Raw genomic sequence first — 23,700 nt, 5'->3', positions numbered from 1 at the left:
ACACCTGAGTTCCTCTCAGCAGTCCTCCGTTCATTACTGGAGACAGGGAATATGCTATTGCAGGGACTGTGTCAGAGTTTCCAGTTTTCAGAGAAAACACTCACTGAAAGTAACTTGGCTTACAGACATTTACAGCATTGTACCACTCCTCACAGACTCATCATCATGAAATCATTCTCTGAGAGAAAGTTTTCCAGGGTGGGAATGCAACTCAATAGAACTTTTCCTTCATTCCAATACCAGAATTCATTCATTCTTCTTCTTCTTCTTCTCCTTCTTCTTCTTCTTCTTCTTCTCCTTCTTCTTCTTCTTCTTCTTCTTCTTCTTCTTCTTCTTCTTCTTCTTCTTCTTCTTCTTCTTCTTCTTCTTCTTCTTCTTCTTCTCCTTCTTCTTCTCCTTCTCCTTCTCCTTCTCCTTCTCCTTCTCCTTCTCCTTCTCCTTCTTCTTCCCCTCCTCCTTCTTTTTTTTTTTTTTTTGTGTGTGTGTGTGTGTGTGTTTATTTTTGTCATGAGTAAGGAAAATAATAAGGTCTTTGTCTTTAGGATTCACATTTAATGTATTTATTTTTACTGAGATAAATGTGTCTTCCAAGTGAGCAAGAGTGTTAACCAGATAATGTCTTGCTTCCAATAAGTCTAAGGAATGGTGTGAATTTGAGAAACAGCTGCTATTTCAACTCTTAACTGAATACTGACTCGTGCTTTGCCAGACCTCAGCCAGTCAACAGCTGTGTGTGTGCACCAGTGGAATATTAAGGAAGTTTTCTACAAGCTCAAATTATATAAAACAGCTAAGCTTTCATAAGCCTGGATTTTCTAAGTTTTGCTTTGTTAATAATATTGTCCAAGCACATCCATGTGTCTGTAAGACATTTCCTCATCTCCATTTTTTTTTTTCTGTAATTAATACTGAGCCAACTGGCTCAGAGTGCAAGTTTTCAAGTTATTTAGGCTGTAACATATTCTCCAAAATAATCAGGCATTTTGCCCCCTCTCTATATACACATCTGCCAACATGTGTCACTTCTAGGTATTCACATAATCCAAATAAGTTTCTGTGACATCCAGCTATAGACTGAATGTTTGTGTCTCCCCTAAATTCATATGTTGACATCCTATGTGATATATTTGGAGGTAGAGCCTTCTAAAGTTTAGAAGGTAATTAGGTCATGAGGGTGGAGCCCTCATGAGTGGGATCAGTGCCCTTATACAAAGAGACACAAATGAGACTCTCTCTCTCTCTCTCTCTCTCACCCCCCCCCACCCCCGACGTGCCAACAAGAAAATAGCCATCTGCAAGTCAGGAAGAAGGACCTCCTATACCTGATTATGGTGTCAGATTTCCCAGCCTCCAGACTGTGAGAAATCAATTTCTATTGTTTTCATCACCTAGTCTACAGTTTTCTGTTACAACAGCCTAGACTGACTGAGAAACATCTATATATGGAACATTATGCACCCATATAAAATTCACACTTACAAGCTATATTGTATGATATAGGAAAAATATTTAAGATATTTGAAAAGTCAGGGCAAACAGTTCAATGTGATCTCAATTTTTAACAAATATATTGTGTAACCCAAGTTTCCTATTTCTCTTATCCCTTTTAAATGGTCTGTTTTCTCTAGAAAAAAAGATACTGGAAAAGCAAAGTTTGTGTCTTAGGCCACTCCAGGTAGCCCTCTTATGAGTGGAGGGACCCTGCAGTTTTGCTACAGGCCACATCTTCCCTGTCAAACACTTCTAAACCCAAACCACACAATGGATTGTTTCCTCTCCATGAACACTAGAGATTAATATAAGTCTTACCTTATTTGATTGTCTTGTTCCTTTCTTGTCCAGAATACCATCACTAAAAACTGTACTCAGTAGCTGATGAAATTTAAGGAAATACTACATGTGGGAAAAGCAAACCTAAAGAAACGCTCAAAATATGACTTTTACCAAAGAGCAAAAGAAAGCTCCCAAAAAATTAATCCCAGTGTAGGAATCCTTTTGTAGGAATAATCCCATCTTTTTTGTAAAAAAAAATAAATATAATTAATTATTTTAGAGAAATAAAGTAAGGGAGAAAGAGAGAGAGAGAAACATCAATCTGTTGTTCCACTTTTTATGTATTCATTGGTGGCTTCTTTTATGTGCTCTGACTGGAGTTTAGAGCTCACAATTTAGGCATATCAGGATGATGTTCTAATCAACTGAGCTACCCAGCCAGAGCTAACCTTTTATTTTTAATTCATAAAATATTTCAATAACAAGTGATTGAATATTGACTCAACCTATTTCAGCTAGCATAAACAAGCTATTTTGCAAGTTCCATTTTTTTTTCTTACATCACACAAAGAACCTCAGTGCTTCTTCAGAACTTGTCCCCATGAATGTTGAGTAAGACATTCCATCATATTTCCTTTTAACAACCAGACTTTCCCTCATGTGGAAAATTTAATGACTCATTTACAAAGGCAAATTTTTCCACTACTAGTATTTACAGGGTTGCTATAGGTTGTATAAGTGCCCCATCCTCCAAATGTCTTGAAACTAAGAGAAAAAGGTTAGTGGGATTGTGGTTCATTCTTTATACAAGCATGAGCATCAGAGTTAGGCCCTTTTGAGTATGAATCCTTCCTCTACAATTTATTAGTAATGGCTTTAGGCCATAACTTAGCTTCTCTTAGCACCAGTTTCTTATCTGACAATAAGGTTTATAATATTTAATTTATAGGGTCTATAAGGATTAAATAAAAGAATATATTTTAAGCAGGTATTTAAAAGTGATTATTTATATTATTACTAGAGGCCCAGTGCACAAATTTGTGCACCAATGGGGTCCCTCAGCTTTGGCCTGCAGGATTGAGCTGAAACCGGCTCTCTGATATCCCCAAGAGGGGTCCCAGATTGCAAGAGGTCACTTGCCAGGCTGAGGGAACCCACCAGTGCATGATCAGGGCCAGGGAGGATGAAGGAGGTTGGACAGCTGGGGAGGAACAGTGGGAGAACTCCAGAGCATGTCTGGCCTGTCTCACTCAGTTCCAATGGGCCAGACCCCAGCAGCAAGCTAATCTACTGGTCAGAGCATCTGCCCCCTGGTAGTCAGTGTACGTCATAGAGACTGGTCAATCAGTTGACTATCTGCCCCATTGTGGTCAGTGCACATCATAGCAACTGGTCAAATGGTCAACTGTTTGTCATAGTGAGTGGTTGAGCAACCTTAGCATATCATTAGCATATTATGCTTTGATTGGTTGAATGGCTGACCAGATGACCAGACACTTAGCATATTAAGCTTTTATTATATAGGTTTAGTGCTACTTTTTTAAAAAAGAGGAGACTAAGTAGTCTTCTCTGTTTCTTCTTTTTCTTCTTCTTCTTCTTCTTCTTCTTCTTCTTCTTCTTCTTCTTCTTCTCCTCCTCCTCCTTCTTCTGCTTTTTCTTCTTTTACATACATTTTTATTGATTTCAGAGAGAGGAAGAGAAAGGGAGAGAGATAGAAACATTGATGAGAGAGAAACATTGATTGGCTGCCTCCTGCATGCCCCCCTACCAAGGATTAAGCCTGCAACCAAGGCACATGCCCTGACTGGGAATGGAACTGGTGAGCTCTCGGTGGATGCTCAACCACTGAGCCCCACCAGCCAGGCACTACTATTTTTTTAAATTATTATATGCCTTGCACATATTGTAGATAATAAATATTTACTGAATAAATGAATGATATCTATAAAGAATTTAAAAATGAAAAAGAAAGTCCTGCTCAAATTTTCTAGCTAGGAAGTTAGTTGCTAATAAAGTAATTATAAATGAAACACGAGTTCTAGGTTTGATTTCATAGGGCCTAATGAATTAATTTTATTACCTCATTACCAAATATTCTCTGTAACTAGATTTTAGCATGGTGCCTGAGCATAGACACAGACTAGATCCTGACTGCTTGTATTCCTTGAATGTGAGTAACAAAAATCAACTCAAGGTAGTTTATGTTAAAAGGGGAAATGGTACAAAAATCTGGGAACTGATGTCTCATGGAAGCCATGGTCAGGAATACACTGAGTGTTAAGGACTGGAATGAGAAAGTGGAAAGCTTGTAGGAACCAGAGTTCTGGTATTGTCTCTCTCAATTTGGTGATAAATATTTCTCCTTTGATGTCTGTTGGTGAGGCTATGCTGACTACTTTATTCTCTTCACAGCACCGGATGTATTATTATAATTTACTCCAGGCATAGGACAAATCAGAAGCTGGGGTTATAAGCAAAACCCATACTTGGCCTCAGCCTCCCTTGGTCAAGGAGTTTTGAGTACCCCCACCCCTCTGAATTCTCTCTTTAACAATGGAAAAATGGTTTATCTCATGATTAGATGATTGGACTTATTTTTATTTATTTATTTATTTATCTATTTATTTTTAGAGAGAGAGGAAGGGGGAGAGAGATATATATAAGTGAGAGAAATATCAATCAACTGCCTCTTGTATACTCCCTACTGGGGATGGAGCCTGAAACAGTAACGTTAACCCTGACTAGGAACCAAACCTGCAACCTACTGGTGCACAGGTTGACACTCAACCACTGAGCCACATCAGCTAGGCTAGACATTTTCTTTAACTTCCATCAATTTTGGGGTACATTTTATACCTTCTTAGGGGTCCTGCCATTCCTAAATCCTTTTTTTTTCTCCCTCCAGGAGTATTGTGGAACATGGGATGTTCAGTACCAACCAAGATGAAATAAGTTAACTATAATCTACATTCTCCACTTATTACAATCCAAAACTGGATAATATGAAGAAGAAAAAAAAAAAAAAAAAAAAAAAAAAAAAACCACAGCCATCTAAATACATGAAAAAATCTGAAAAATAGCCAAAGCCAGTTTGGCTCAGTGGATAGAGTGTCGGTCTGCAGACTGAAGGGTCCCAGGTTCAATTCCGGTCAAGGGCATGTACATTGGTTGCAGGCACATCCCTGGTAGGGGGTGTGCAGGAGGCAGCTTCTCGATGTTTCTCTCTCATCTATGTTTCTAACTCTCTATCCCTCTTCCTTCCTTTCTGTGAAAAATCAATAAAATATGTGTGTGTGTTTTAATCTGAAAAGTAAACACTAGCAGGCTGATTGAGGACTAAAGTAAAAATTTGAATAAGAGTTTGGTGACCAGAATACCAGGAAAAGCAACTCCTGTGTGATAGAGAGCATAAAAGGAATCATAGGTACTATTTTTACATGCTTTATTTTCTCTTTTCTCTCTCAGTTGTGCCCTGAGGCTAGCCCCAGCCATTAGGCTACATTGCCATAGCAGCAGAGGCAACATGAGATCTAAAATTCCCAAATAAAATCCATATCTCTATGTAAATGGGCTGTGCTGATCAAAGAATGTGAGGTACTCATTGTTATTATTTTTTTCTTTATTTTATCTTGCTGCTTTATCCCCAAAGGCAACTCCAATACACAGAACAAAAGAATAGTGCAGGAAACTAAAACTCCTGAGCGTAAGAATCAGTAAAAGGAGAGGTGGGGGGATGGGAGGATTGTGTTTCTTGGGAATAGAGAATATAGGGAAATGTCAGAAAAGAAAGAGCTGGAAAAGGACATCTTTTAATTCTGAATGGAATCCTACAAAAAGTCCCAGTCTCAGTGCCTAGTTGTACACATGCAGAGCAAACTCAAAGAAGAATTAGTAAAGGCTTCAGGAAATGAATCACTGAAGTTCCAGACTGAATTCTGGGTGTAACATGCTGCAGATAGATTCAAGTAGCATAACAAAGGCTTGAAAACAGAATTGACATTGGTATCACAGAAGGTGAGACTCAATTTGTACTCTGATCCTAAGCCAGTTAATTAGCTGCTAGACAAGCAAACAAACAACAAAAAATCAATATTCTCTAGGGGATTTTAACAGAACCTGGAATCTCATAACTTAGTGTTCAAGATATTCTGGATACAATCCAAAATTACCTAATGCAGAAAGAATGAGGAAAATCTGACCAATACTCAGGAGAAGAGAAATTCAACAGATGCCAACTTCAATATTATTGCAATTGGAATTTTGAGACACAGAATATAAAACACCTAGTATAACTATGAGGTAAAGATGGACATTCTTGAAATAAATGGAAAGGTAAAAGTTCTCAGCAGAGGAAGATAATTTTTTTTAAAAAAGTAAAATAGAAATTTTTAATTTGTAAGATGCCATATCTGAAATTAACAGTTCACCAGATGAGCTCAATAGCAGTATGGAAATGACAGAGGAAAGAGAATTTCAATATAGATCAATTACACAATAAAAATAACAGAAAGAGCCGAGACTGGTTTGGCTCAGTGGATAGAGCATCGACCTGCGGACTGAAAGGTCCCAGGTTCGATTCCGGTCAAGGGCATTGGTTGCAATAGCATCCGTACATTGGTTGCGGGCACATCCCCGGTGTGGGGTGTGCAGGAGGCAGCTGGTCGATGTATCTCTCTCATCGATGTTTCTGGCTCTCTCTCTATCTCTCTCCCTTCCTCTCTGTGAAAAATCAATAAAATATATATTTTTTTAAATAATAACAGAAAGAAAACAACACAACCTTAGGGGCTTGGTAATTTAATATGCATATCATTGGAATCTCAGGAGGAGAAAAGAAAGAGGTAGATTCAGAAAATATATTTGATGTAAAAAAGAAGGAATGCTTACCATTTGCAACTGCAAGGATGAACTTAGAGAGCATTATGTTAAGTGAAATAAGCCAGTCGGAGAAAGATAAATATCACATGATCTCACTCAGTTGTGGAATATAATGAACAACATAAACTGATGAATAAAAATAGAACCAGAGGAAAAAAATATTTTAGAATATAATAGAAGTAATCCTGTTATTTATAGTTTTTTTAATATTTCCCTAACTTTTGTGATATACTATACTAGAGGCCTAGCATGATTAAAATCACATGAGGAAGCGCCCCACCTCCTGCCATGTGAGCAGCTGCAGGAGTCAGGCTGGACTGGCACCATGGGTGGCCAGGACCTGCGCCTGACTTCCGCCACAGGTCCTCTTGGCCCCCCTGCCTGTGTCCACTCCAGGCCCCCAGAGCTGCCACGCCGGCTCGGGCAGGCCTCCCCGTCTCCATCTCTGTCTCTACTCCGAGACTCACCTGCACAAACAACCTCCTTTTGTCTGGCCGTGAGTCATTATGGCGTCCCAGCCTAATTTGCATATTACTTCTTTATATAGAGAGTAGTACAGTTTTGGTAATATTATTATATTTTAAACCTTTTTTTTCTTAAAATATTAGTGTTTGTTGCATATAACATTATTATAGTTAAAATCATTTTTCTTAAAATATCAATATGTATTGCATGTAAGATTATTACATTTAAAATAATTTTTCTTTAAATATTAATGTTTATTGCATGTTACATTATAAATTTTAAAAAAGAGTTAAAAAAACAAAACAGAAAATATATTTGAAGAAGAAATGTCAGAAAACTTTCCAAATTTGGTAGAAGACATATGTTTACAGATTCAAGAAATTCAAGAAATCCCAATCAGATTAAGCTAAAAAAAAAAAAAAAAAAAAAAAAAAAAAAAAAAAAAAAAAAACCATACCCAGACATATCATAATCACACCAAAGGTAAATAAAACATCTTGAAAGCAGTCAGAAGAAAAATAAATTATACATAAGGGAAACTGACTGCAGACTTCTTGTCAAAAACCATGAAACCATGGAGACCAGAAGACAGTGAAAGAATATCTTCAAAGTATGGGAAAATAGAAGATGATAGATAGATAGATAGATAGATAGATAGATAGCTGAAAGAAAAGAACTGTCAACTCAGAATTCTATATCTAGCAAAAATATCATTCAGGAATATAGGGAAAATAAAAACATTTTCAGATGAAAGGAAGTTAAGAAAAAGTATCACTAGCAAAAAAAAAGAAAGTTTTTGAGGATGAGGTGAAATTATATCAGAGGGAAATGTACAACTTAAGGAATAAAGAAAGAACAAGAGCACAACTGGTATAGCTCAGTTGTTGTGTTGACCTATGCACTGGTTTGATTCTGGTCAGGGTACATGCAGGTTGCAGTCTCAATCCCCATCAAGTGGACATGCAGGAGACAGCTGATCGATGTTTCTCTTTAATTGATGTTTCTATCTCTCTCCCATCCTCTTTCTCTAAAAATCAATAAGAAATATATTTTAAAAAAAACACAAGAAAAATGATGACTATCTGAATAAACAGAATGTTTTGTATTCTTAAATTCTTTAAAATATATATGACTGTTGGAAGCCAAAATTATAACAGTGTTTGTAATGCTTCAATGTATCTATATATAATCCTATATAATAAAAGGGTAATATGCAAATTTACCCTAATGGCTGAACAACCAGGAATGACTGTTCACTATGATGCACAGTTACCACCAGGAGGCAGACACTCAACACAGGAACTGCCCCCTGGTGGTCAGTGCACTTCCAAAGGGGGGCGCTGCTTAGCTAGAAGCCAGTTCATGCTGGCAAATGCAGCGGCAGGGCAGGAGCCTTTCCTGCCTTCACAGCAGCGCTAAGGATGCCCAACTAACGGCTTAGGCTCTGTTTTCATAGTATAAAAGAAGTAGATAAAGAACCTATGTGGTTATAGACATCTATATTTTACCTGAAGTGGTAAAATATTAGTGCTATGTAGACTATGAAAAGTTAGGTATACATTATTATCCTGAGAGCAACTATTAAAAAATACAACTAGCCGAAACCGGTTTGGCTCAGTGGATAGAACATCGGCCTGCAGACTGAAAGGTCCCAGGTTCTATCCCGGTCAAGGGCATGTACCTTGTTTGCGGGCACATCCCCAGCAAGGGGTGTGCAAGAGGTAGCTGGTCGATAATTCTCTTTCATTGATGTTTCTAACTCTCTATCCCTCTCTCTTCCTCTCTGTAAAAAATCAATAAAATATATATTTTTAAAATATAACTAAAAAGCAAACAACTACATTAAGATGAAATACTGCAAAATATTCAAATAATCCAAAAGAAGCCAGGAAATAAAGTGAAACACAGAAAATAAATAGAAAACATATAAAACAATATAAACCAATTAAGTGAAAGATATTTTCAGATGGAATAAAAAAATAAGACCTAATCACATGCAGTCTATAAGAAAACTTATTTTAAATATAATAATATAAATAGATTTAAACTAATGTGATGGGGAAAGACATGCTATGCAAATAATAATTAAAAGACAGTCAAGTGCCTATATTAATTTCAAATAAAGTAGATTTCAGAAAAGGGAAAATTACCAGAGATAAAGACAGACATTATATAATGACAAAGGGTAAATTCACCAAGATATAAGACTAAATGTGTATGTATCTAACAAGACAGTTCCAAAATACATAAAGCAAAAGCTGACAGAACTGAAGAGAAATAAAAAAATCCACAATTAGACTTGAACATCATGGGACCATTAATCCAAAATTCTTGCCCACAATTTCTCTCAGAAGGTGTTATAAAAATTGACCCTCTCTGTTCACACACACACACACACACACACACACACACACACACACACACAAAATGATCCTCCTCCTCCAGGGAGTTTAGAATGAGTGTGACATCGTGTTCGGTGCTGTGAGAATCCCACCATAGTCAGGTGCAGAACTGTAAGCATGGTCAGACATTAGTTACTTGATGAAATTTTAGAGAAAATCAATAGTAATTCTCCAGCAATATCTCTCTGAGAAAACTGAAACATAACATTAACAGTTTCTTGTAAACAAATGTTTTTACATTCATCATCTGTTCTTCCACTTCTGGTAACTGTATTCAGATTTTGCTTTAGGGAAAATACCCCTTCTCCAGATTGAGTCATGATCAACTTAACAGTCCAGCCCAGCTGGTGTACTCAGTGGTTGAGTGTTGATCTGTGAACCAGGAGGTAGGTACAGTTTGATTCCCAGTCAGGGCACAGGCCCAGGTTGTGGGCTTGATCCCCAGTATGGAGTGTGCAGGAGATAGCCTATCGATCATCTTCCCTCATCATTAATGTTTCTGTCTCTCCCTCTCCCTTCCTGTCTAAAATAAGTAAATATATTGTGTGTGTGTGTGTGTGTGTGTATGTATGTATATATATATATATATATATATATATATATATATATATATATATATATATATATATTTATTTATTTTAAGTAAGGGTAGTCCATCCTCCTGACTCCGGTGATTGGTCAAGGATGGACAGATAGCCCAGTCAGAGCCAATGAGATGCAAGAACATATTTGCTGGGGCTTCCAGGAGAGAACACTTCCTCTCTCCTCCTGGGAACCACCAGAAAAAAGAGGGTGTCCCTTTGGCTAAATTATGTGGTGAGAGTGTATGACAGCTGGCAGGCTACAGTCTTTTTTATATCATGAGGGAGAATCTAGAATTATATTGTGTAGAGCCTGAGGTTGAAGCCTGTGCTGTTTAAGACAAAGTGGAAGAACAGACAGAAAAAAAGAGCCTTTAATGACATCATTTGAGCCTCTGACAGAACAGCTCTGATATTTCCCATTATGCAAGGAACATTTTTCTTTTTTTTGCCTATTAATCTGAGTTGAGTTTACCCCTTCATTCCTCTCTAAACCCCATGTCTTACTCCAAAAATAAAAACAAAAGCCATGTGATGCAAATGTTTCTACCTTTAATGCTGAATGATACATTTATCTTTAGAAAATAATAATATAAAAGCATTCAAAAAGACAAAGTTTAATATGTAGAAATAATCACTGAATGAATATCAATGCATATATAAAAGGGAATCATTCAGAATTTAAAACTGTAAGCAAAAGAATGGTTTTACATTTCTATATTTATTCAGAATGCTATTAATTCTGCTCTTGCTAAAACATTTGAAGAACATCCTGAGAAGATATTTACCACTATCAACCACTAGTAGTTATTTTTTTTTCTTTTTGAGGAATATTTTATAATTAAAATTTTATATATTTAAGGGGTATAATTTGATGATTTGATATAGATATACATTGTAAAATAATCACCACAATAAAGATAATTACCATATCACCTCCAATAGTTTTGGGAATTTTTGTGTGTGGGGATTTTTTTTTAATAATTCTTAAAAAATAAGAATAGACTCAGAAGGGCAGGTCTTCCCAAAACCAGTTGTTACTCAAGGAAAGAATGGTTTTCAAATTCCTTCATGGGTTTTTGCATTACAGACTCAAACTATCTCCTCAAGGAAAAATTCTTCAAGTGTTCTGGAAAGCACAGTCATTCCTAACCTTGGTGAAAATCATTCAAATTATACAGTGGAACAAACATCAGGTGCTTAAAATAAGAGAGCTCCTAAAATAACAATATTTTTGTTGATAAGAATTAGTTCCATGAAGAGGCTGAAATGGAGTTAATTCTGAATTGATGTGGTCTTTGTGAGACATTGATCAAGGTCCTGCAAGGGGACTCAGACATGTAGAAAGCGTGGTACTTCTGGGAAGATGTCCTTGCTCTGAGCTGTCTCCCATGCCCAAGGCTCTCATCCAGAATCACACATGAAGAAACACAGGGGTGCAGTATGTGAGAAAGGTTTGCAGGGAAGAGCTTCCTGACCAGGTGGCTTTGAGAACCAAGGAAAACTTCAGCATGTGGAAATGGAGGTAGCTTTCTGGATTAGAGAGAAGAGCACGAGGAAAGAGAAGTGCAGGGGCCATTGAGTGGTCCAGCTAAAATAGGACCTGGTTATAGAACCACTTGTTCTGAGGGACCTCTCCTGGGGGAAAAAAAAAAAAAAAAAAAAAAAAAACTTAACTCGTGATGAGTTAAGGCCCTCGGGTAAGATGGATGAGAGATGCCCCCTATCAACATTCTAAGGAGAGCAAGTACTTCCAAAAAAGGACACAGTATAATAGAAAAAGTTCATGTCTCCGAGTGTGATTTCTAGCTCCACCACTTTATACCTGGATGACATTAGGCATTCACTTAACTCTGTAGATCTCAGCACCCCAAAAGTAAAAAGAGCAGAATAATATATTTTCTGTGTACCTCAGAGGATTGGCATGAACTTGAGGAGACTGTGGGCACAGAACAGCACTGTCAAATATTTTCCTGTGTCAGTTATCTTATCATGTATGTTAAGTTCCCCAGTAAATGCTATTATCCTTCTATTGACTTTATGTACCAGATCCTTGCAGCCAGGGAACATATCTCCTTTAGGATGGAGAAAAAACTATATAACTTTTTTTTTTTAAAGCACTTGGTGAATGAATGAGTAAATGCATGAATAATGTTCAGAACTCTCCAACTAAATAATAATATCAGTCTCCTAACTACACTGAAAACCTTTGGGCTATTCTTTGACTTCTGGGTTATTTGGCCCAGTGGAGGCTCTGGTTAAGTGGTCATTAATTGGTGTCATGGTAAAGAAGGAAACCTGTGAAGATGGAGTCATTTTCATTGTCTGCATAGATCCCATTATTCTCCCCTTCCCCATACACCTGGAGCCAGACTTGGTCACCCACATCCAGATGGAGGAGCACAGAGCCAGAGGCTTGGTCCACATCCTTGTCCTGGTATTGGTCATAGGTAAAGAGCACAGCCTTGTCCTTCTTGTAGAGGCTGACCTTCACATCTTTCAGGTAGACTGTAATGTGGTAGGAGAAGTAGTAGAGCCCAGGAATGTTGCAGTGGAATTTGCCAGTGGTGCCATCATAGTGGTTTTGCTGATTGTAGAAGATTTTGGTAAAGCGAATGGGAACATTGGGAACAGTGACCCGTGTCTCCAGTCCCACACTGAACGCTGAGCGGTACACATAGGCACTTTCTCCAGGTTCTCCTTTCCTGCCTTGGACTCCTGGAAAGCCTCGGGGACCTTCAACCCCAGTCACTCCAGTTTCACCAGTGTCACCCTTAGGACCAGCAAGACCTAAAGAATGAAAAGACCTCAGTGACCACAAGAAATAGAACCCCTGCCTAAGTTGATTCCAACCTAAAACACTGTCCCTATGGCCCCTATATACAACTTGCTTCACTTACAGAGCAAAGAACCAAAGGGGAGAGTTATACCTCCTATTTCCACATCCTCCCCATCAGGCTTCCATTAATTCTTTCCAACATTATGTCCTATAAGTCTCCATCATTGACCTGTCAACTATGTACTGTCTCCACCAACCATACTTTTGCTCTTCTATCCCTTTGAGTAGGATGCCCTCCCTTTTTTACTCGGTCCACTCATCTTTTAAGACCTAGCTTAAACCCTTCCTCCTCCTTAAAGCCTCACTGTTAATCTAAGTTTGCTCTAAGGGCACCTTTTCTCTGTTCCATAATTTAGAATTTGTTCACATTCAATTTGGCATAGTTGGAGTGGATTTCCCAATAGTAACTTTTCACAGCCTTGTGCATTAGGCGTCTCTTCTTAAGGAGCTCTCTAGGAGCAGGACTGTGACTGCAGGAGGTGAACACTAAATGTGGTTGAATGTCACTGCATGGAATGGAAATTAAGGACAAATAAATAGAAATAGGAATATGAACAGATTGGGACTAGGGATGGATGAGGGTGGGATGGGAAAGGGGACAGAGAAGAAGATACAGATAGAGCAGAATTAAGGATACTTGATTTTTCACAGGTACACCTATTGTCACCACTGGAGGCTAACCCAAAATCCACTTTAGGTTGCTTATGAGTTACATAAAAAAATAATAATAATAAATAAATAAATAAATAAATAAATAACTTTGCTTCTTTCCTATGTCTAGACCTTAGATAGAGAAGACCAAAAAACTTGTTCTTACCTGCATCTCCTTTTTCACCCTTCTCACCAGGAGTGCCATCTCTGCCATCACGTCCTGGGACCCCATTGTGGCCAGGATGCCCTGGGATGCCTGCCATCCAACCAGTGCAGACCCCCTTAGGCAGGGGAAGTAGGACTCCAGGTTTTTCGGTCGGGATATCTTGACCATGACTGAGCAGGACTAGTAACAGTAGAACAGCTGACAACAACAGCATCCTGATCCCTGAAATCAGACTAGCCATAAGAGACAGATCCCACATAGCACACTCATACTGGATCTAAGCAAGACTCACACCACCTCAGCAGAGTCCACTTCTGAGACTTACTCTCCCAATACTCACCTCTTCCAGGAAGACTTTTCTATTTCAATCTACCTCGATCATTTTCTGCCCTGATATTTGCAATATTTAACATATTCCTTATGGGTAACCACACTTCTTCAATAGGATTGTGAGTTCAATGATGGCACAACAATGTTACTCCAATTTTCTCATATCTGAGCACAGGACCAGGCACAGAGAAAGCTCCAAGAGTCAACTTGTCAAGAATCTTGCCGGGACCGGTTTGGCTCAATGGATAGAGCGTCGGCTTGGGGACTGAAGGGTCCCGGGTTCGATTCCGGTCAAGGGCATGTACCTTGGTTGCGGGCATATCCCCAGTAGGGGGTGTGCAAGAGGCAGCTGATCGATGACTCTCTCTCATCGATGTTTCTAAGTCTCTATCTCTCTCCCTTCCTCTCTGTATAAAATCAATAAAATATATTTTAAAAAAAAAAAGAATCTTTCCCTTGAGTTTTCCAAGGATGTTGACTCATATCATTGCATCCAATTATTTTTATTTTTTAAAATATTTTTCTTGATTTCTACACTCAACCACTAAGCCAGGACATTCCATTCTATTCTAACTGACTCCTCTCTCTTGGCTTATTTTGGTTTCTTCTTTACTACCTTGTCCCTTATTTTTTATGTATGTTCCTCCTTTTTCTCCCATTCTCTTCCTTCCTCTCCCCTCCTCCAACATTAAGCCATTTGGTATATTTTACACACACACACACACACACACACACACACACACACTTGCCTTGGATTAATCAGACAATAAGAGATACATTGTCCATTTGCCTGGGCCTCCCTTATCTGCATCTCCTCACATGTCTGATACCTATCCTTCAGGACAGTTAAGATGTCATCTCGCAGGAACCCTTTCTGGTTATCTCTCCCTCAACTGGGTTGGTTCTTCCTCCCCTGTGTTCCCCAGTGGCCTCACTTATCTTCAGCATTGCATTTCTTTCACTGTACTGTAATTTCTGATTTGCTCTCCCATTAAACTATCTGTGTGGGGGAAGGCAAAGCCTGACACTACCAGCATTTTCTTATAATAAGAAAAAGAAAGAGCAAAAGAGCCAGAGAGATGAAGGAAGGAGGAAGAAAGGGAATGAGAATAGAAGAAGACAAGAGGCAAGGAGTGTGGAGTATATTTGAAATATAAATTATAGAAGCTAAGCAAAAAGTTTAAGTGACAAAGGTGGCCAAGACTCTTTGTCTTAGAATCCCTCCATAACCTCTTCCCAGAAGATGTTCCTTTACATACCTAGGGACTTGTACCCTCATAACTTCTGCCTTGATATTAGGGTGATCTTAGCTCCCACATCTGATTGCCAGCTCCCCATCTCTAAAGTACACCAGGGAGTTGGAAGCACCAAAGAGGGAAATAAGTCCTAGGACCCTGCATCACAGGTATTGCTAAGACCTTCTGTCTAGTTTGAAAGGTGGTTATTCCCAAGAACCTGATATTAAATAAACACAGTCCATATGTAGTTTATTTTCCCTGAAGATACTATTTTTCATCAGGTTGATTACATCTTATAGATTACATGAAATCTCCAGGGTTTGGCTTTAGGAGACAACTCCTCTGTGAAGGGTGCAGGAAAGACCCTGATTGGCAATCTTACCTCCAAAGATGTGCATGGTGTCTGGAATCCACTCCTATGCCCTATTACCTGAGCTATATGTGACAAAACAGCCTTATCATCACATATATATACTCATCTTCCATATATATATATATATATGGAAGATGAGTATATATATGTATATATATGTGTGTGTGTGTGTGTGTGTGTGTGTGTGTGTGTGTGTGTGATGATAAGGTTGTTTTGTTAACATATTGTTTTGTTAACATAACAAATATATATATATATATATATATATATATAGATATATAGATAGATAGATAGATAGATAGATAGATAGATAGATAGATAGATTTTTAAACACATATATCCACACACCTGTGTGTGCATTCATTAAAATTAATAATATAAACACTTTGGAAACTACAGAAAACAAAAAATCCTCCATCCTAATAACGTCTCTGCTTATTTTTAAACATAGTGAAACATACTTTACATAGAAATTTTATTCCCCTATTTTTGTCTTTTCTAGTTTTTGCAGTCATTGTTTTAAATGTGTATGTGTCAGTCCATTAAATGGATACAGCTAAAATATATGTAACCATTTCCATTTTATTGAACTTTTGGGTTATTTCCATTTTTAAAATATTATTTTTAAATCTGTAACAAATAGCCGAGACCGGTTTTGCTCAATGGATAGAGCGTCGGCTTGGAGACTGAAAGGTCCCCGGGTTCAATTCCGGTCAAGGGCATGTACCTTGGTTGGGGGCATATCCCCAGTAGCGGGTGTGCAAGAGGCAGCTGATTGATGACTCTCTCATCGATGTTTCTAACTCTCTATCTCTCTCCCTTCCTCTCTGTACAAAATCAATAAAATGTATTTAAAAAAAATAAATAAAATAAATAAATCTGTAACAAATATCCTTAGGCATCATATAGCTTAACGCTAAATTATTATATGACATATTCTGAGAAGTAAAATTACTGGATCAAAAACTATGAACATTTTTTAAGTTCTTGATGCATATTCCCAAATTGTAGTTTGTTATATTGTTACCCAGTAGCATGTCAGTGTGTGTATCAAAGAGCCTACCATAACTACTCTTACCAGCTTGGGATATTATCATTAAAAACGTTTTTGTTGTTAATTGACTAAAAGAAATGATACCTCATTACTTTGATCATTAGTGAGTTATACATTTTATTAAGTGCCTATTTTCTAACTTAATTTCCTATTCTAATTTAATTTTATCATTCATAATACCCCTGTTAGTGTTTTTTACTTATGTAATTAGGACACAATATGCTTTTTAAATTAATTTGTGTGAGCTCTTTATACAAACACTTTATTACATAGCTGTGACTCTTTTCTCTAGTATGCAGATTATTTTTTGTTTATCCTGATTTTTTGGTGACAGAAGTTTTAGTTTTTATATAGTCAAGTCTGTTGATATTTTCCTCACTTCTTATATTCAACAGACCTTATTCATGCTAGGGTTTGATGAATATCCTACTTTATTTTCTTCTATTGTTTAATAATAAAATGACTGTTTCACTCTTTAGTCCATCTCTAATATTTTGTTTTAGTGTAAACTACGATTTAAAATACTCAAATGATTTCTTAGAGATATTTGTTTAAAGACATTTAATTAAATTAATTCTCTCTAGTGATCTAATGCATCACTTATCAAATATCAAGTTCAAATGTGACCTTATATATTAAGTGAGAATTGAGAATGAGATGGGTGGACAGAGCAGAGCACAGATAGATGGAGTCAACACAACATAGATAGGGATGCTGCCCCTTGTTGGTCATGAGTCTCTTGTCAAGGCTCACTCTTACCATCTACATGTACCTTTGTTGCCCTCTACTGGATGTAGAGTCAGGAAAGTGTTCTCAGTAGCTCCTAGGAATACAATGAGATGGCTTAGGTTTAGCTCATGTCAAGATAAGAAAGTGGGGGAGGAGGGAGATAAGAAAGAGCTGAGTTAAACTAGAAGCCAAAGAAGAGAGAGACCAGCCAAGCCCCTTTTGTAATTAGGAAGAATATTTGTTTTGAGATTTTTTAAATTTCATGTCTTTAAACTTTCCCACAGTTTGTCACCTCCATTCTTTTTCCTTATAGGATTATCACTAAAACTCCTGAGAAGACCCCTGAGAGGCTCTGTGCTTGTTTCTCCAGAAATTAGAAGGGTAGAACCAATGAGACTGTGTTTTCTTTTCCCACAGAGAGACAGGAGGAGAAGATCCAGATCGTGAGAATTGGAAGAACCCCAGAGATCATAGCAATGGAGGGCTGACTCCAAAGCTGTTAGGAATGTATTCTCCCAGCTTAAGGGATGGCATTCTGTTTCAACACTTCAGTGTGATCTATTTTTTCCACTAACAGGGACAGTGGGGTTCCATGACAGTGGCATGAGGTGAAGGTATTGAAAGGAGGTGGGGGGGGGGGGGGAGATGGGTACACGATCATAGAGAGTTCCTGAATGGAGGAATAGATTCTGATTAAACCCAAAAATTGTCTTCCAGTCTGATTCTGGGTGGATAATTTTGTAATTGATAAAAATTGACAGTCAGTACAGAGGTGCCTATATTTCAAAAAATTATTCCAAAATTGTTTGTGCTTTGTTTGGATAAAATAATAGTTACACTTTGATTTTGAAAGACTTCTTTATTAAAATTATTAAATGAAACTGTATTATCTAAGACTCAATTGTGTATATAAATAATGTATAAAATAATGTATAAATATATAAATGAATAATGAAGATCAGTGCCAAGTTCCACTTCTAATTCTTCATTGGGTAGAAAGTCTTACCTAACTTGATATTTCATCTCACAACCATTTTGAGAGACAATATGAGGCAGAAATAAAGAGCACATGCTTCATGATCTTGGTGCTCAGGTGAAAATCATTTGTGTTTACATGTAACATGTTTCAGATGAATGTTAGAGGATCTTGTGGCATAATCCATATAATGTACTTAGAACAGTGCCTAGCACATGTCATTGTTCAATAAATGTTAGTTCTGGCCCAGCCAATGTGTTCAGTGGTTGAGCATTGACCTATGAACCGAGAAATCTTAGTTCAATCCCCAGCTGGGGTGCATTCCTGGTTGTGGGCTTGGTCTACAATGTGGGGCATACAGGAAGCAGCCAATCAATGATTCTCTTTCTCATCATTGATGTTTCTCTCTTCCTTTCCCTTCTTCTCTGAAATCAATAAAAATATATTTTTTAAATGTTAGATCTGATTGTATTCGTTTTAGAGATGAGAAAAGTGATCTTCAAGGAGGTTAAGTGACTTGGCCCATGTCTCCGAACTACACATAGAGGAGCTGGAAATCAAACTCTGGCCTTCCAAAGCCCAATAATGAACTCTTAGGCATAGCCCAGAGGAGGAAAACAGCATCAGGGTCACACCTCTATCTTTTGCTATTCCATCCATAAGATGGAGACACCCAAAACATGAACAGACCTTTAGATCCTAATGCAAGTGACCTAGCTCCTAGTCTAAGCTCCACATTAACTTGCTGGGTGACTTACTTACCCCTGCTCCCTTTTGGACACCATGCTCTTTGCCTGAAAATGTGATTATTAATCTTTATCTCATTTATTTCACATTATTATTGTACAAATCAATTGACTAAAAGTATAAAAAGTATTTTTTTATAAATGTATGAAGTGTTCTGCACATGTAAGTGAAAAGAATGAAAGCAAACAAATATTTATGGGGAAGCTTTGTGGACCAACCCTTTAATCTCATTTCATCCCCACAATTCCAGAAAGTAGGACTCAATGCCCACAGGAGAAATCTGAGAACCAGAGAGGAGTGATAACCTCTGCCCCAGGATAACAAGTGGAAGCATGCAGAAGTGCCATTTGAAATGGAAGACTGGCTCCTCTCTACTGCACCAGTTTTCATGGCCCCATGCATAGGAACTGTTTGCTTTTAAAATTGCAAGGGCTTGTATGCATGCATATAAGCAGAACCAATGGACACAGACACTAAGGGGGTGAGGGCACAAGTGAGGAGGGCAATGGGGGGATAAGAACACATGTAATACCTTAATCAATAAAGAAAAAAATAAAATAAATTAAAAATCACAAGGGGATGATCAAGATGTTCTTTGAGTCCTCAAAGGCCATGTTATGATCTCTCATTTTCATATTGTATGTAATAAAAGCCTAATATGCTAAGTGTCCTGTCATCTGGTCATCCATTCAACCAAAGCATAATATGCTAATGATATGCTAAGGCTGCTCAGCTGCTTGCTATTATGTGCACTGACCACCAGGAGGCAGATACTCCAACCAGTAGGTTAGCTTGCTGCTGGGGTCTGGCCTATCTGGATTAAGCATAATGGGCCGGACATGCCCTGGAGCCCTCCTGTGGTCCCTCCCCAGCTGGCCAACCTACTATGTTCCTCTCCGGCTCTGATCATGTACCTGTGGGGTTGCTCGGCCTGCCCTGCACCCTCTTGCAATCCAGGACCCATCAGGAGATGTTGGAAAGCCAGTTTCAGCCCTATCCCACAGGCCAGGCTGAAGGGACTCCACTGGTGCACAAATTCATGGACCAGGCCTCTAGTATTAAAATGTATGAGAAATTCCACTTTGACCTGCTGGAATTTCAGTAACAAGAGCAGAATCTTGTGAAATACAAGGATGAGGTTTCCTTTGGGGCTGACAGGGGACAGAACAGTATTGGGGGAAGAAGTTACTATGCCAGGCGCTAACTCTTCCAGCAGGAAAGGGCAGTAAAGCACAGTTCACATAGCCCCTGGGAGACAAGAGGGCCCTCCAAAACCATCTCACCCCTTCCCTGCTTTTACAAATGAGGGACTAAGGGCAAGGAAAGAGTTGCATTTATTAGATTAACCTAGAAACTAACTCCCACACCAGGAGCTTTTACACACTATTCATTTTATTTATTACTAAATAGTATTTTAATCTTTATAAGAACTTCATGAAGCAAAGAAAATAACCCCAACTTTTGGGATGGGGAAATAGAGATTAAGATGTTTCCTGTGAGATTCCCATCTGGTTTCCAAACCAGTGAGCTTTCCATCACATTATACTGCCTTCCCAGACTCAGCTTCTTAATCTGCTAAACGAGATCATGTAAGATGAGTGCCATGAGAATACTTTGAAATTAGCAAGAGTACTTTGGAGCATAAATTGCATGAGGCACTTTTAAATCTGATTTCATTTAATCCTCCCTGTACCCTCGCTTTTTATTCCCCTATATAGAAGAATGAAGAGACCCAGTTGCTGGTTTAAAAATCATACTATTTTTAATATTTTTTTTCTCTATTGATTAAGGTATTATATATGTGTCCTTATGCCCCCATTGCCCTCCCCTGACTCTCCCACTCATGCCCTCACCCCCTGGTGTCTGTGTCAATTGGTTAGGCTTATATGCATGCATACAAGTCCTTTGGTTGATCTATCCTCCTTATCCCCGCCCTCCCCTACCTTCTCTCTGAGATTTGACAGTCTGATCAATGCTTCTCTGTCTCTATCATACAACTCTTAGTTTGTATTATATGAACTTGCCATTTTTAAATGTCAAAAAAAAGGTAGAATACTGGCAATTTCACATGTGCGACCTTATGCTAACTGGCAGAAGCAAGCATTAGCTCAGCTCCCAGGAGGGTTACCTAAAAGTTTTCACTCATCCCTGGGAAAACTGTCAGCATCTCCAAGCCCAAATCTCTCTGTCTGTCACACACACACACAAATATAACACACACACACACACACACACACACACACACACACACACACACATTCATTCACTCATGTTCTCAAAGAAGTAGTAAAGCAGAGCATCCCTCCACCACATTTTTAGCATCAGTCTCTCTGCACATGAAGGAATTCCTGACTGAAAGTTTCTTGTCTCCAGAGCTTCTACCTCCTGACCTCTGCCAAGTGTCTGTCTGAAGCTGCTGGTCTCCTGGCTTGACAAGGAGTAGATGGAAAGTTTGTCCCTGTAGCTACCTTAGAAAGAATAAGAACCAAGTCTTGTGCCTCTCTTTACAACTCCTCAAGAATTCTGGGAGAGTGGCATAAGGACTGACAATTAACCTGTAGAGCTGGCTTTCCACTGTTTTTGCTTCAAGAACAAAGTGGATACCCTCAGGCTCCTCTGGGCATATTGTGCCAGCATAAAGGGATCCCCTGCTCCCCAAACTTGTTAGGAGGAGCCAACCTTACCACTAAAAAAAGTAACCAGGACAGAGGCAGCTACACCCCATGCAAGGCTTGATCTTAAAACCAGAACCTTCCCGACGAGGGGCCTACGTCTTCTGACATACAAGGACTGGCCTGACATCTAAAGTGCCCCACTCTCGCCTCTACATTCACAGCTGGAAACAACCAGGATGCCTTAGACACTGCTCCAGGATGCCTTAGACACTGCTCACTGGGGAGAGCAGAATTGAGTTTGGCAAAGCCAGGCAGACCCAGCTGTTTCTATCAGAAATTGTCTTCTAAAAATAAGATTTTTCATAAGCCCCTCCAGTATATGCCAGGCCCTTTGCTCACTTTGTCTCATTTGAACCTCTTGATCACCCTTTGAGATGTCCCCCACATCTCTAGATATCTCCATATCCACAGATACTCCCAGATCTATAGGCAACAATGTCTCATTCATCTTTGTGTCTTGTGAACCTGTAAAATCTGCTCGGTAACATTTGCTGAGTAGAATCATGGGGTAGACCTGTTTTTCAAATTCAGTCTGAGGTCGGGGCTCAGACTTTTCCCAAACTGCCTCTTCCTGTGCTTCTTTCTATGAGAATCATTTGATCACTTTCTCCTCTTATCTAATTGGACTTTGGCACTGGACCATTCCTCCAGCTCACTAACCCTAACTTTTTCTCTTATCACAGAGGCATCGTGTCACAGAGTGAACTGGTCAAAACTCAAGATGGTCCCAGGCATTTTGACCAGAGGAATAGTCCCTTTTCTCTTGGAGCTGTGAGAGAATCAAGAAAGCTATCCTGGCTGAGCTTTGCTGTATCATTCGCCATGCTGCTGCAACAGAAGAGTATGGGGGCACCTGAGCCAGAGGCCCCCAGGCACAGCAGCCATCCCCATCCCCAGCCTCAAACTTTAATCACATTGCTCTTACCTCCAGGTGTGCGATCCACAGACTGCAGTCAGGATGGAAGAGAGGAGGAGATGTCTCGGCCTCAGCAGCCTGCTACTCATGGGGGCAGGCAGTCCCCACCTCACAGCTGTTCCTTCCCATTGGCCAACCCTATGAGGGCCAGAGACCAATGGGCCAGCACCTTGCCCCTGGCAGCTGCCCAAGTCTCTACTCTAGGGAGCTGGGGCAGCCCAGTATGGTCTGAAGAGGCCAAGTGGAGACTCAGTCAAACCCTCATGTTCCTTAGCCCTTATTTTTGTTTCCTATAACAGAAAAAAAAAGATGGGGTAAGGTTCAAGACCAGAAGCAGGAAAACAATATATTTCTGCATCATGTGAGAAATTTTCTCATGTAAAAGGGAATCATCCAATGGTCCAGGAGACCTCACTGCCCCATAGATTTGCCCTAAAAGTCAGAGGCACCAGTTACCACTATCACACTCCTGGTCACTGCATATGATGAAGTGTGAAACTGTATTGGCACTACAGAAAGTGGAACAGAAGAAGGAAGCTGCAATAGAGTAAGAAATAGAATACATCCTCCACTCCCTAGCCTGGCCCCCAGATTTGTGAGAGACTTTGTGTGTTAATTCTGAGAACTGACGTGAGGGGAAGTTTCTGGGTGATGTGGGACAGGGCCAGATTATGACCTTTAGAGGCCCTGAATTCTAAAAGATTATGGGTCCCCCACCCCTATGTAACTCATATTCAATATAACAGAAAACTTACATAAAATGTGATATTAGAATATTATTTACCAAGATATTTCTGGTTCCAAAATTCTAAATAAGGCTTTGAAAGCTAACTTTATGGTGTGGGTGTGTGTTTTCTTTTATCAGTGCCTTAACCATGTGTCTAATCCACCTATTAGGAAACCTAGC

General features: G+C 38.9%; 1 protein-coding gene across 3 annotated transcripts; it reads right to left on the bottom strand.

The window, feature by feature from the left end:
• Nucleotides 1-10,622: 10,622 nt before the first annotated feature.
• Nucleotides 10,623-23,298, bottom strand: ADIPOQ (adiponectin, C1Q and collagen domain containing). Of its 3 annotated transcripts, none has more exons than XM_084872686.1 (3): nt 22,803-22,854; nt 13,756-13,988; nt 10,623-12,889 (listed from the first exon to the last, which is right to left on the bottom strand). In XM_084872686.1, exons 2-3 carry the CDS (start codon nt 13,967-13,969, stop codon nt 12,369-12,371), a joined length of 735 nt encoding a protein of 244 aa, XP_084728812.1. In that variant the 5' UTR covers nt 13,970-13,988; nt 22,803-22,854; the 3' UTR covers nt 10,623-12,368. The 3 variants fall into 3 exon arrangements, with proteins under 3 accessions (XP_084728812.1, XP_084728813.1, XP_084728814.1); XM_084872687.1 differs by lacking the exon at nt 22,803-22,854 and adding an exon at nt 17,510-17,573 and having other exon boundaries at nt 13,756-13,977; XM_084872688.1 differs by having other exon boundaries at nt 10,624-12,889; nt 13,756-13,977; nt 22,803-23,298.
• Nucleotides 23,299-23,700: the final 402 nt, after the last annotated feature.

Source organism: Pipistrellus hanaki (genome assembly GCF_964339955.1).
Source record: "Pipistrellus hanaki genome assembly, chromosome: 2".
NCBI lineage: Eukaryota > Metazoa > Chordata > Mammalia > Chiroptera > Vespertilionidae > Pipistrellus > Pipistrellus hanaki.
This window is presented reverse-complemented; position numbering and strand designations above follow the sequence as displayed.